This window comes from Bradysia coprophila, chromosome X (genome assembly GCF_014529535.1).
Source record: "Bradysia coprophila strain Holo2 chromosome X, BU_Bcop_v1, whole genome shotgun sequence".
Lineage (NCBI taxonomy): Eukaryota > Metazoa > Arthropoda > Insecta > Diptera > Sciaridae > Bradysia > Bradysia coprophila.
In genome coordinates, this window is record NC_050737.1 from 2,566,502 (window position 1) to 2,581,580 (window position 15,079).

The 15,079-nt window shown below is 31.6% G+C and overlaps 1 protein-coding gene across 2 annotated transcripts; it reads right to left on the reverse strand.

Annotated features, from left to right (window-relative positions):
• Nucleotides 1-736: 736 nt before the first annotated feature.
• Nucleotides 737-12,993, reverse strand: LOC119082491 (ELAV-like protein 3). 2 transcript variants are annotated; one of them, XM_037192016.1, is made up of 7 exons: nt 12,583-12,993; nt 7,441-7,922; nt 7,203-7,306; nt 6,985-7,138; nt 6,672-6,897; nt 5,501-5,627; nt 737-5,412 (listed from the first exon to the last, which is right to left on the reverse strand). In XM_037192016.1, exons 2-7 carry the CDS (start codon nt 7,631-7,633, stop codon nt 5,209-5,211), a joined length of 1,008 nt encoding a protein of 335 aa, XP_037047911.1. In that variant the 5' UTR covers nt 7,634-7,922; nt 12,583-12,993; the 3' UTR covers nt 737-5,208. The 2 variants fall into 2 exon arrangements, with proteins under 2 accessions (XP_037047911.1, XP_037047904.1); XM_037192009.1 differs by having other exon boundaries at nt 6,672-6,909.
• Between the last annotated feature and the right edge of the window lie 2,086 nt (nt 12,994-15,079).

Below are 15,079 nucleotides of genomic sequence, written 5' to 3' on the forward strand. Positions count from 1 at the left end.
GTATTTGGTGTGTATATTTTTTATCATTTTTTTTTATTAATATTTACATTGTAAAATGGAAGCTTTTAAATGTTACCAAAAATTGTATTTGTTATTGATGATTTTATGGGTTTTTTTTCTCTTCTTCTCTATTTAGGGTTTTCAACGGCAAATGTAATTTTTAGTAAAATTTTTATTGATTCGTTAGTTTTTTTCTTGTTTTTTTTTTCTTCATTAGTTTTATGAAATGAAATTTTAACTATTGATTATTTTTTCCTTTTTTTTCTTTAATAATTATTACGCGTTTTTATTTTATTTTTATTTTTCTTTTATATTGGAATGCAATGGATGGAAATTGGACACATAACAAGTTTTCTACATAAATATTGTATATGTTTTCTTTAAGTATATTTTATAAGTAAATAGGAGAAAAGTAAAAAAAAATTGAAATAATTCTAAATATTTTTTATGTTTAGTTTTTATTCTTCTTTCTTCTTTATAATATCAATAATTGCAATAAATATAATGAACATCAATTATATATTGAGTATTTTTTTTCTTTTAATATAGAGAGAGCCTATAAGCGGAAAAGTTAATAAAAAAATGAAATTATTTTCTTCTTTGTCTTAATACGTTTTATAATAGTGAGTTTCTTTTCAATAAACAAATACAATGAGTTTTTTAATACATTAAGTTGATTAATTAAAATTAAGTTTTGTTTTATGCACATATACAATAAACGAGAATATGCAACACGTTTTTATATGAATCCATTACGTTTAAGTTAATGTATCGCTGAACAGAAAGTACATGTACGTTATACATTATGGTTATACAATTTAATACTAAAGAAAATCATGAGTAAGACATTGACCGAAAGTTTTCAGTCCATAAAATTAAGCAACGACCCAGGTCAGTGGTAAATCTAGCGAAAAATTGAGTCATTGTTGAAAATTCATCAAAATTCTTGAACATAAATTAGTTTTCCATAGAAAAATAGAAGACGAGATTCAAGTACGTCAAGTACGTATTTACAACGAGTACAATTTTCTGGTCGAAAGTGAATTTTTTAAAGGATGCATCTTTTCAAGTAATACGACGAGACAGCCACAGCATTCTTCTCATTTAAAGTTTTCAACTCCGGTAACCCATAAAGACTACAAATAATGAAGTCAGCATCAAATGGTCATCTGGTCTTCGTATCTTATATAGAGTTCTTAACATTCATGCTAAATAATGAGAAGTTTTTTATCATTAGCATAACAAAGACTAAGATTGAAATAAGATTTAAGTCTACTATAAGAAGATGTATTCGTCCGGCCCTCCCCTACTCAATTTAATTGATTTGATGTCGAACAAATAAGAAGAACTTTCAGAACGCTTTTCAGAATTTTGTCTGCTTTAAATAAAATCAACTTTCTAAAGGCCACTCCGCCAGGTAGCAAGTGGTAAAATTCACTTGATTTCGTATGACAAACAAGAACATGGGGCTGACTACTCTTGGGCCTACCTGAAAGTATACTTTATTTCGTCTGCATTTGATCGTCTTTTCTCTTAGAACCGCAATTTTTTGCAAATGTCTGTGAATTTTCAATAATGGTTTGAGTCATTGCTAAATTTCACACCGGTTTGCGTCTTTAATATATTCTTTGGACTAGAGCTTTGGCCAAACATCATAAACTCACAAATAATCAGGGAAAAAAATAGGAATAAACACTACAGAATGTTAATAAACGTGTGCTAAATATATAGATATAAATATTTTTTAATTTTGTAATTTTTTTTAATTAAAAATGTTCGTGTGAAAGCGAGTATTTTATTTTGTTTTGTTTTTTTTTTTTTAATAATAAATCTTCCAAAAAACGTTCTTTTTGCTCTTTTGTGAATACTGACACTGTTTAATTTCATTTTTATGTTTGTTACTTTTTCATCTAAATGTTTTTCTTTTATTTTCTTTTCATTTATCTATTTAAATAATAAAAGTAATTTCCAACTGATATTACAACCATGTTACCTTATTCCATTCAATTTTCCTTCCAATCTCATCGTTTTTTTTTCTAACATTTTCCTTTATTTCAGTCATTTCAGTGTCAGAACTGGAGGAGTTCCATTTCATTTACCTTAAATGATTTGAAATAAAGGAAAATAATATAAATTTTTTAAATCTTATCACGTCGCTTTATAATTGCATATTATTTTTTTAAACTTTATCTATCATTCCAGTCTCATACCGTTAGTATTTTTTTTATTTAACATTTTATTTTTTGTTTTCTTCAATTTTTTTTTTTAATTTAAACTTAGAAATATTTTGAAAACAGAAATTATGTGCGTAATGAAATTAATTACCATCATGAGATAAAAGTTAAGATTATTATGGCTCCAATGGCATCAAATATAATATTTTTTGTTTGTTTAAATTTAATTATAATAACAATAAAAGTTTTTAATTCTCTTTTTTTCGTTATGCTTTCGTGTATGAGGAACGTTTTTAATTAATGCTGTAGATTCTCCATTTTTTTTTATCGTCATCATTTTAAGTTGCTTTTTATATAAATATTGCACAAGATTATATTTTATTTTTTCCCTTACAGCTATAAATTTATTTTAATTTATTCATTTTTTTAAGCGTAAAATCATTGCTATATCTTATTCACTTGGTGAAAGTGATGTGTATCAATTTTTTTTGTTCTTTCTATTTAAAAATTTTGCTATATAAAGTTAAAAAATATTTGATTTACTTTTGGAAATTGTTGTTTTTTGTTTAGCTTTTTCATTTTCTTTTTCTCTTAAATTGGTTTACTGTTCTATTCCGTCGTCGAATGCGTAAAAAAGAGAATGGATGAAAAATCTCCATGGAATTTCTTTTCGGGAAGATCTTTTTTGGGTTTTGGTTTTCAAAAACTAATTACCTTAAAACGGTTTGCTGTTTTCCTAACGAATAGAACAGGGGAACGTAATCGTAATCGATAGTTTGTGCGAGATTTTGTTATCAGGTAAGATCAATGGTATTTTAAACTTAATTTTCTTTTCAATTTGTTTCTTTTTATGTTTAAATCATAAATCAGCAGTAAAATACAGCGTAATCTACGCAGTTACACTTAATGAATTAATAAGAAAACAACTAATTTCACATGCACAACGCACGATAGAAGTGTCAAATACAATGAGATACATTGGGCGGTAGCGCATTTTGTGAGATGGACTTTTGATGGTAAAATGACGCGGGGATGTTGAAAAAAAATCATTACGTCATAAGCGCAGCGTTTATTTGTCTCCATACTTTTAGGTTCATTTGTTCGTTCCCTCACTCACTCAAAGTTCTGAGGTTTTGGACATGAATTGTAGTCATTAAAAGATTGAGAAGTAGTGAATTTTTTGTCAGGAAAATCACGACACCCGTGCGATCGACCTGTGTACATGGCAGCTACATCATCAATGTGTACGCTCATTCTTTCGTCTGATTAGTATTGAAAGCATAATATACATAACTCGAGAGAAATAGGAGAAATTATGTTTTCGTATGAGTGTTTGCCTCTGCTTTTTGCTTTGGATGAGCACAAATTTCTAACAAATATTTTCTAAAATTATTTCTTCCCTAGTTATGTAAGTTTAGTTATTATTATTGTGTGTGGGGTATTCATTATACTGATTTGTTATGTCTGCTTCGTCCGAAAAAAGAATAAAAGCATAGCTCTGAACCAAGCACGAGAACGGAATTTTAAGGAGTGACAGGCAGTAGTCCTCGATGAAGTAGTCCAAGTTTCGTCGAATTGAGTCGCAATTCTATACTTGAGATCGATTTTCCGTTATAAAAATCTGTTCTAGTGTTTGGTTCAGTGCTTTCATCAAAATCAAAGAGTCACTTCTGTCAAACTATCTGCAGATTTTGTTTTTACTTTTCAATAAAATTTTAACCTTAAAATACTTTTTGTTTATTCAATAATTTTCCTAATAAAGCAGTTTTTTCATTAATTCTTTTAGTAGTTCTTTTCTGTTTCCTCATACACTAAATATAATAATGTTAATGTGAGAAGAATTTTTTTAAATGTGAAAATTAATTTAATTTTAAAAATTATAAGAAATAAGTAAAATTGATTAGTTGTTTAGTTAATGTAGAATTGTTTTGTTTTAAATAAATTGTTATCTGACAGAAATTCTATAGTTAGCTTCTTTTTGTTCTCTGTTATTTAAACCAAATTTACGAACACATATTTTACAATTCTTCATTTATTCGTTAATTTTAATTAATATTTTCAATGAAATTACACAAACATTAAGAAAGAGCAAAAACTATCAATTTTCTTTTTAAGATTTTTTTTTGTTTTGGTTAAGATGATTATTGTTCTAAACAATTTTTTTGAATGATTTTTACTAAATTCTTTTAATTTTTTACTTTATTTAATATTTTTTTCCGCGTTGATCTCGAATGGTATATCATTTTTTTTGTGTGTGTCTTAAATTCTTGTTTCGATCATTTTTAAAGTTGGTTTTTAGTCTACGAAGGAACAAAATTTTTGAGGTCATTCAAATATACATCTTGAATGAAAGTCAGAATTCTTGTCAAAATCAGATTGACAATGACTTCGAGGGTCGATTGAAGGCTACATTCGCGTGAAACAAAATTCCAATTTATAACGGTCTAAATGTGCAATCCTCTTTGCTGTAATATAGATTCGCAAATCAAGGATGTTCAATCTATCGACCAAGTTATCATTTCAAATAAGATTTGAACAAAGAACTTTTTAGTTTCATGTTGGGTGTTTTCTCTATTTTATTTTCTTTTGGTTATTTTCAATATGCAAAAATATTGTTCTTTCTCGGACTACTTGTCTTAGCTGAGGATTTACGATATCTTACAATTGCAATATCTTATTTAAATCGTTTTTCTTTTTACTATCTTTGAATTTTATCTTTTTATTTTACAAATTTGTACTTTTTCTTTAAAAATTTAAAGAAAAAATTCGTTTACTAATACAGTGCGCACATTTTTTTCTTTAAAAATTTTGACTATATATACGACAACCTTAATTCCATAATTGTTTTTTTTTTCATTTGGTGTCATTTTTCTTCTTAAACCAACTTTAAAAACAATTTTCTTTTCTAAAAAATTTATTTTTTTTAACAAATTTCATTGCTTTATCAAATTTTCATTTTTTAATTTATTTTTTTTTAATTTTCTAAAATAGAAAATGTTTTTTTTTCCAAATTTTTACTTAAAAACAATTACATTTAGTTAGCTTTGCTCTTCGTATTGTTTGTTTTAAAGCTTACCTGAAGCACTCGATTGCCGAGTGTGTATCCATTTAGAGATTGAATCGCAACCACGGCCTCATCATAATTCGTCATAGTGACAAAGCCAAAGCCTTTACATTTATTGGTTTGTAAGTCTTTGATAACTTTGACACTTTGAACAGCACCAAATGGACCGAAAAGCTTTGTTTTAAAAAAAATGGAAAGAATAAGTTTTAGGTCAGTGCAACGAATACATAATTTTTAAGTTGTGTTAGAAACGCTGACTTACTTGCCATAAAACGTTTTCTTCAGTTTCTGGAGCTAAATTGTAAACGAAAATACACCAGCCGGAACCGTTGATGGCGTTTGTTGGAAGAATGGCATTACCCAGCAGATCACCAGTTAAAGGCGAAAATCTAAAGTAATTTTATCATGTAAGTAAATCGTTAAATACAAACATTTAATATAACAATTGATTGCAATGGGTCTGGTCGGAAATATTTTTGATTTTGATTACTTCGAACTGGTGCCATAAAAGTGTGTGTCTCTTTATGTTTTCAACTATTTTGTAAGTGTTTTTAAAACCTTTTTGAACCGTCAAGCAGCACATTAGGATTTACTTTATTGCTTCATTTGTAGTAAATAGCCTCAATACGAACAACACACACTCTACGGATAATAGCGGCAGAGTCGAAATTTTGCTTGATTTTTGCAAGTGGTTCGAGGTGGGTCCGGGTGGTACCTGTGGTCCAATCGAAAAGTGATGTATGGAAGGTGCCCCTTATTTTTGATAATGTACAAATCGTCCATACATCATTTTGTCCAAAAACTTCAAATTTAGCCGATATAATTTTGGGTCATTTTGACTCTGCCGCTATTATCCGTAGAGTGTGTGTTGTTCGTATTGAGGCTATTTAATTTGTAGTGTTTACCACAAAGTGTATTACGTCATTGGTCTTGACATACATTTTAGTACAATAAGAACTCGTTAGCTGGAGGTCATCGCTTATTTTTGTCATTGATATCGATAACATATGATTAGCCGTTTCTGAAAGTTTACAGTATGCGAGTATTGGATTTGTTAAAGTCTCAATAAGCGAAATCCGAAAAAATCGTCCTTTCTTGTGGCAATACGAGACGGAAAATAACATCTCTGATCTTAATTAGCGAAGTCAAAACAAAGGAAGAAAGAATTATTTAGTTGTGCATGAAATACGGCGTTTCCTTGAGGGTAAACTGGTGTAAACCGACTTCAAATATATGAGACTCTGCCTCATTTTACAGACAAAATTAGAAGGAATATAAGAAAGTGTCTACCATGAATGGAAACGTCAAACCAGTAATCCCAATTATCGATCCAAGCAATTCTCGTACCTCGACTCTTGTGGATCGATAATAATTACAGTTCAATTCAGTTTAAGACGACGCCTATTACAGATAAAAAAAATCTAATCACTTACCTAAATCGTCCAGTTGGATGATGATGAATTGGACCGGCGAATCTTCGATTTGATTGCGGCGTTAAATAAGCAGCTAGCGGTGGTAACGCCTTATTTAAATTACTGCTCGGATTATTTGCAAATTTGACTGTAATTGGTTCTGTAGCTCCTTTCGGTGTTGTACCATTTAGCGATTGAATTGCTCGTTCGGCTTCTGCTCGTTGATCGAACCGAATGAAACCGACACCTTTGGACAGCCCTAAACAGGGTAATTGTCAGACTGTTCCGTAAACCGAAACCCGTTTTATGGCCGAAATTTCATTCAAACATTTACCTGTGATATTATCGCATAAAATTCGTGATGTAATTATTTGTCCGAACGGGGTAAATAAATTTTCCAAGTCTTGTTGTGTCATGCTTTTTGATAAACCTGATACGTACAGATTGGCACCTTTAATTGCATCGGAACTGGGACGAGCGAATGATACCTGTGCAGAAACAAAATTATGAATGAAGTGAATGTGCAATGTTTTAACATCATATCGCTAGTACCTTTATTGTCTTGTTTTGCAGTCTGAGACCGTTAAATGTGCTTACAGCTTTATCCGCATCTTCTGCTCTTTGATAATTAACAAAACCATAACCTAAACTTTGACCTATATAGAAATTAGACAGAATTAATGATAAGATACGACAGGGAAGGGAAGTTAATTAGTATATTAGCAATAATGAACAAAAAAAACATCGAAAGTAACATACGTAATTAATCAGAACACAACAGATAGCTCACCAGTGACCTTATCCCTAATCAGCTTACAACTTTCCACTTCTCCAATACTAGAAAACAAGGATTTCACCTCCTCTTGTGTCATCGTTTGTGGTAAATAATTAACAATTAAATTTGTTTTGGCATCGTCTTGTGCGCTACCAATTGACCCGGAACGGCCATTCTGTTGACTTGCTTCTAAACCGTTTGCTATCATTGTGATTTTGGATGGATTTGGAAATAGTTCGCTTCTGATTCTGTTGATCTCGTCTTTATCTTTCGTTCGTGTGATTGTCCTTTTTTAGGTACGCCGTATTTCTTGATTTTTTAAAAATTTTTGTTTTTTGTTTCTTAATTTTTTTTTGTTGGTTTTTCTAAAAAATTCGATTCTTTAGCCCGTAAGTTGGATGTAATCACTCTTCGGATTTGTTTTTGTTTTCTTTACAAATTATCTTTGTGTGGTCATAGAAGCGTTTTTAAGGAATATCAATTTGTTGTATAATATTCTGAAAACAAAGGAAAATCATGTCATTAGAAATGGGAAATTTAAATCTAAGGCAAGAAGCTACACGTAGAATGATACACTATATTGACCGTCAACATTTCCAGCTCTATACACTAACTGAAAATGATTATTTTTCGACTTTTACCTAGAAATGAAACGAGGGCTGACGAGTGTTAATTGACATGACAACAGACAATGGCAGAACAACGATTGCAAATTTGAGAAAATTCCTAATGCAAAATCTATATGACAAAAACAGGGAAAAGTAGAGAGTGATTAGGGTAAGTAAGAGAGACAGCATCACGGATTTGAAATTGATTCTAGATTTTCAGTAATCGCAGCAAATATTGTGACATGGAAAATTGTAGTCCTGCTGGGTAAATTAGGCATAGGCACTTCACAAAGTTTATTTTATACCGTCCGAGGCGTTGCGATTTTGTGATGTGAAGCTTTTATGTCACCCCTATTCATCAGTAACAATCCTCACAAGGGGTTAACGCCTTTTTTTAATAACCTCATCAACCAGTGATTAACTAGGTCAATCGTTGGAAGTTAATTACCAATCGTTATGGTTCAACCAAGAATTCTCATTGATTTTGGTGAATCCCTGATTAATTACAATTCAATTTTCGATTAATCAGAGTATGCGCACTCCCTTGAATCTTTTTATTCATTCATGGGATGTGTTCTCTCGATTTCTATCTCTCCGACACTATCGATCTAGAATTTTTGATTTCAATGAAAATTGTCCGTTTACAGTGGACGATATTTAAAAGCGATAATCCGATTTAAAGTGTTATGGTAAATTGAAGCCACAATTGAGGATAACAATGCGAAACGTAGTCATTCTAAAACACTTTTGAGAATTGGCTCATTATATATACGTGTTAACGGTTACTTTGTCCCATGTTCACGTTATATCACCCTAATTTATCTTCGATAGCCATCTGCAAAAGTTCGCGGATTATGTCGACGATTAAGAATGCTTACATCTGCAGATTAGGTTAAATCTAATCCAATTCGCTTGTGTAAGAAGGCAAGAATTTTTTTTACATTTACTTGAGGTACATAATATGCTCGTCGTGATACGAGTTAGGGGTCGTTCAGAAATTACGTAGCGTAATAATCTCCATTTTTGAAAACCTGTTTTAACTCCGGTCACGTAATTTTTGAACGACCCCTTAGAACATTCATTTAAAAAAAAACAGAAACCGTTGATGGAGTCGTTAAATTTTAAAACGAAGCAGTACCCGCACGTGGAGTTACGTACAGAATCCATCAAACCTAATATTTGGGCTTTATTCGTTTAAAACATAACAAATCAGACTAATGTTGTTTTCAGAAATTCGCAAGCTGCATCTATCACAACTTTAAGGCTTTCTTGGCAATTAGAAATTATTTCTCGTAAATACGTGATTCCATGGTAAGATGATTTTCGAAACAAAAGACTCGCCATATAATATTATAATTACAGCAAGCGCTATGTTAGAAAGAAAAGTTTGTGTCAAAGAAAAAACACCTAAAAGGGTTGCACAAGGAAAACGAATCGAAACTAGGAAGAGTAGAGTATAACTGCAAGTCAATATATACGAAGTGATTTTTTATAATTCCAGCTAGTTTTAGCTATTATGTAAACTAGTAACAAATCAGTCTTTTTCTACAACGAGAATTATTATTTTTCTTTCTTGCGTATCTTGTTATTTTAGCGTGAAATCAAATTAAATAAAAAACAGACGTAAAGATAGCCATGTACATAAGTCATTCATTCTATCCATTTTCTGAAACGAAATAACTTTCTCAGTAAGTAAAGGGCGTTGCTCGGAGAAGGTGTCGTTCAAAAAATACGTTCGTGTGCGTTTTTTGTTTGTCCCGCTGTCTCTATTTGGTCTATAAAATCTAACAAAAAATGATAGGGGCTCATCCAACGCACTTCAAGCATGAGTGGTACTGAAACTGGACACACAAATTTTGGCACTGTAAAAAAATTTGGAAACATTTTTCATTCAAAATAGTACTCCCATCCAGCAGTTCAACCATACCAGTCTCCATGTTATTTAATTATTTGCCATTACATCGAGTGTTTTACAAAGTTGTCGATAGTCACTCCATACCAGGGCCTATTTTAGGGGAATTTAACTCGCAAAACTCTACTAATTCTTCTATAACTTATTGTCCTTTTCGCTTTTTCATATTTTTGAGCTAAACCAATTAACTGCAATGGGATGGTACTTTACAAGATTTAACAGAAATCAGAATTCGGGAATTTAATTACCTAAAATAGACCCTGCCATACTACATTTTCCATGTAGCTGATTTTTGTTATTGTTCAAAAGGATATCTTATTCCATCAAAAACGTCTCCCTCCTTGCCTGTCACAAACTACCGCAATTTCTTCAAAATTCGTTCCGTCTTATACTCTCGATACATTTCATAAACGACGCCGAAGTCGTTTTATAGATTCAATTATCCAAGAAATTCTAATGTAATTAAGGGAGTATCGAAGTGGAAAGGTCAGATTAGTCAAGGATCGATTAAATGAGGATGAGTGAAATGTTCAAAAGTCCCAAAAATACATAAATTTGCACAGCAGCTAATTCGTTACAGTCTAGAGTCTATTATCAGTTTCGAATTTCGATATTGCTTCAAGCTATTTAAATGGGATTCGGATATAACATAATGATAAATTTAAAATAGTTCAGAAGAGAAACTACTTAGGTTTCCAGAAAAAGGAGTTTTATAAACGAAACATGAAAAGTTAACGTACTCATATCGTACGTAGCAATCATTTGTCTTTTAATGATGTTAGCATTCGAAGAATATAAATAAAAAAAAATCGCTTGAAGATTATAATAAGCAACTTTGTCAGACACAAAATGCCGGCTTCGGCTCGTTAGGACAAGCATGCTACTAGTCCTAAAAAATTCCACTTTTCATCACACGTAACAAAAAATACTAAAGAGAAATAAGTAAATGATGACATAACCTTTAAATTATGTTTAAATTTTCAGAGTATAACGAAAATCGATCAATCGTACTGAAGCCCTAGTTTCTCTGAACAATTTTCAAAAGCAATAAATTTCGAGAACAAAAAAAACCTTAACGCACTAGTGCAGAAAAAGATATTTTTTTTAGTACACCATTTCGAAAAATTCATTCATTCTGATATCAAAGTTGCTTATAGAAAGGCATATGAAATAGGTTAACAGTTCAATGATGAAAAGTAAAACTTTTTTTCCCATTATTATGAAAAATGTTGTATGGAATTCAGCGATGAATGCTTTCTTAATCACAAAATGTGTAAATAACTATTATACAACAAGGCGATGAATGCTTCTTACTATTACGCATCAGATGCAATACACATTGTGCACTCAAAAAACTATCGCCGATTTTCATACAATTTTCTTCACAAAGAAAAGGCAATAAAAATTTTCACTTCTAGACACTGAGTTGTACACGAAGACCTTACGTTACTACACTGCACACTCGCTCGTAATATGTAACATAATTCCGTTAATAAAAAATCAGGCAGATTTTTTGCGTTAACGTTCAGGTAAAGATTTAAACAGGGCATACTGCAGGGCGTGAAATGAAAGCCTCGGTTTCCTAGAAGAACCAGCAATAGTACTAAAGACCGATTGTTCGCCGTGTCATTCTTGAATTATTACACTAAAACATTTATTTTCCGCCTCAGTTTAAAACAATGGAATGGGAGTTTTTTTTTGTTGACTGCTTTAACAGAAATTTTCATGAATGGCATGCATGAAACATGCGAGAAATAACAAGTACTTAATGGAAACAACGCCTTTGAAAATATGTTTCTCGAAAGACATTCGTTTTTCTGATTTATAAACTTTTATTCGGATAGAATAGCTTTTTCGAATAGCTTTCATAGTGAAAATGCTTGATATTAATCATAAACCGAATGCTTATCTAATCTAAGTTCAGTTACATAAATCATACCAATTTGCTAAAAAAAAACCTGGGTGTAGCAACTTTTTAATTCACATGCGAAAACCGAACGGAACTACCTACACCCGTTCATTCACTTAACCATAAACTTATATCATTACTTTTAACTAGGTTTCACGACACAAAAATTTAATTGTACACAAATCGCAATTGTGTAATTAAAGGAAACAAGAAGAGCGATTGAATTCAAAAAGAAAAACCTTTGTGCCCGATTCTGGGTGAACCTTGAATTGTGCCGATCAGAGTACTACTAGGATCGACAGATACTCGTGTCGGTTTTGTAATAACAAAAATCGAAAATGGCGGCCATCAAAGTCATTTTTCTTCGTGAATCGCTACCGGCGGATCCGCCATCTTATCGCGATTTTTTTTATGTGTGCAAATTGATTTGTGAACTGGGTAGTATTACGTTTTGAGACCGTACCGAATTTCTTGCGTTAAAATGTGAGACCACTGGGAAAATGATTTGGAAAAGCGGATACAAAATCGAAAGGAAATTGTAAGATCGATTTTTCACACAATTCCTTTGAGTGTAAACCACACACCGAACGTATACATAATAAAATACGGAATCTGTTGTGATGAGGGTGGGGCACAAGTTTTTCGTGTCATTTTCTCACATTACTATTTTTACGATTTTTTTTACACTGCAATTTAATTTATACAATCAATGATTTATAATGCCTTACCTCCATCCAAACTGGTATAAAAATTGTAAATTTCCAAAATGGTCCAAAGTCACTATAGCAGCATTAACCGTTTACCGATTTTACGTTTTTTTTTAAATACACAATGGAAACGAAAAAAAAAACTAATTTTCCATTCGAACCGATCCCGAAATTTTCTGAACTGAAGGGAAAATTTCACACAAAAAGTCCTAGAAATTCCGTTTTTATTCTCCAAATAAGTAGCACACCACTTGAACAAATTCCTCAAAAACACATTAAATAGGACAATCAAATACTGAATTTGGCTTTATTTTGATTATTTTTTTGGATTTTCTGATGTGAAAATGAATAAATATTGCAAAATAAAAAATGATATGATGCACAACAGACGAAAATCAACCTTGTCTAGCACTGGAAATGTTCTCTAATATACGGGTAGTAGTGGTGATGAATTTTGAAGCTGGGATCGATTTTCCGAGGGAAAAATGTGTAAGGGCGCATGCACGTAACACGATTTTGACGGTGGGGTTGGAGTATGTGTATTCGTATACGATATTAGGGATTTGTGTACAATTGCACCAAGCAAGTGTAACACTATTGCAATACTTCCCTAATTGTAGGTAGTATACACTGTGGGTTGTATGAACGTATATAATATACGGCATAATTTCCATAGTACCATGAGACACCATGTGAATTAAAACGTTTAACTGTATTGGTTTGGTATACATAAGTAGGTAAATATCATTTCGAATTGAATAGTGATGGGTGATGGATTAATAAATACTTTTAGAGGGGCATTTTTTGGAGATCATATGAAAAAGCTTACCACTTCTCGTATGCAAATGAGATGGTTTTGATTGCTTCGATTGTGGAAATTAGAAATTTGGCACAAAGAATATTTTATTAATTCAAAGCGTGACAAAAGTATTAGCTTTCAGTTTCGGATCGTTTCGTATGCGACTTATGATATAAAATACCTGATTCTGACCCGAACCTGATTCGGATACGAATTATGTTCAGGTCAGATTCGGGTTGAAACATTTCAGGTTCAGGTAAGGTTCAGGTTGAACCCGAAATTGAAATTTTAGATTCAGACCCTATTTGAGCCTCAAATCACATTTCAGGTTCTGGTCAACCTGAAATTTATCATGTAAACCCGAACCTGTTCTGTTGCTTGGAAATATCAAGATACTGGACGGTTCAACCTTAGTAAATAACTATAAGCTATTACAAAACTTAATGTTTAGTGTTAATTTCGAGAAATCGAAAAAACTTTCCAGTGCAAACAAAACATGCATGCACTACTGCACTACTGCACTACTATGGTATAGAAAATGTTTCAAAAAGTTTAAAATTAAAACATCAACTATCCAGCTATCTTCTCATTTCGGAGAAAAATCTAGTTGAATAACTACTAAAATAAATAACCTACATGAGGTTTCTAAAATTCGTTGACGAATGAACGAATGTACACGAACCGAGTAACTTCCTTGACGCATTATTATAGAGAGAATTCACCATTTACATACCTTAAAACTTCAATTTGCACACTAAAATCGTGCATTCGTTAAACTTCAATTGAAATACTCGATTTTTACAGAGTACTTTTGTGTAATGTACTGACAAAGGTGTTAAACAGGAGGTGTCTTGTGCTCCACATATAATAATACAATGTATTAAAGCTTATAAACCGACTTATGTGGCAGAAGGCATTTAAGTGTGTTTCCTTTGTTCCCTTTGCACTAATTGCAGCAATCGGATGTTCAAACCTAAAACCAATTAGTTTTAGGTTTGAACTAGACAACGTTCAAACAAAGTTGACGAAAACGATAATTATTTTTCGAAATAAGTATTTGTTGCAAACGAGTGTGTATTACGTGGATTCAGGGTGACGTTAGGCCAGTTTTGTACGAAAACGCAGACCTGATACAATGAAATAGGCGGATTCGTTTTTAAATTTGTTTCGAAAATTCCGAAATTTTTTATTTTTTTATTTCTCTGAACCATTTTTTTTAAAGTAAACCATTAAAGCACCCAAAAATGTGTTACTTTTAAAGAAAAAAATGGTATGTTGGTGATAACTTATCCCACTTGGAGAAAACTTTGAAGAGTGTGTAAATTTATGTTATCTGCACAGGTTTCTCCTAGTGGGTTAAATTATGACTCACAAACCAATTTTTCCTTTAAAAGTAACACCAAAAAAAAAAAGATTTTGGTTCAGAGAAATGTAGGCTACAAATTTGCAAAGGGTCCATTGCTCTTAATTGTAGTAGCTAGAAGCATCCAAAGTAAGGGGAGTACACTGAAAAATAGCATATAGTCCACCTAAGTTTGGAAAATGTGTGGAATTACAGTCAACTTTGGTGAAATATAAGTACCAATATTTGTTAAGATACCATTAAAATATAAACTGTGGAATGTAATTCCACACATTTTTCAACCAGAGTGGACTGCATTCTATTTTTCAACCATTTTTCAACAACAGGGTGCCGATTTCGTGAATTTAATTATTCAT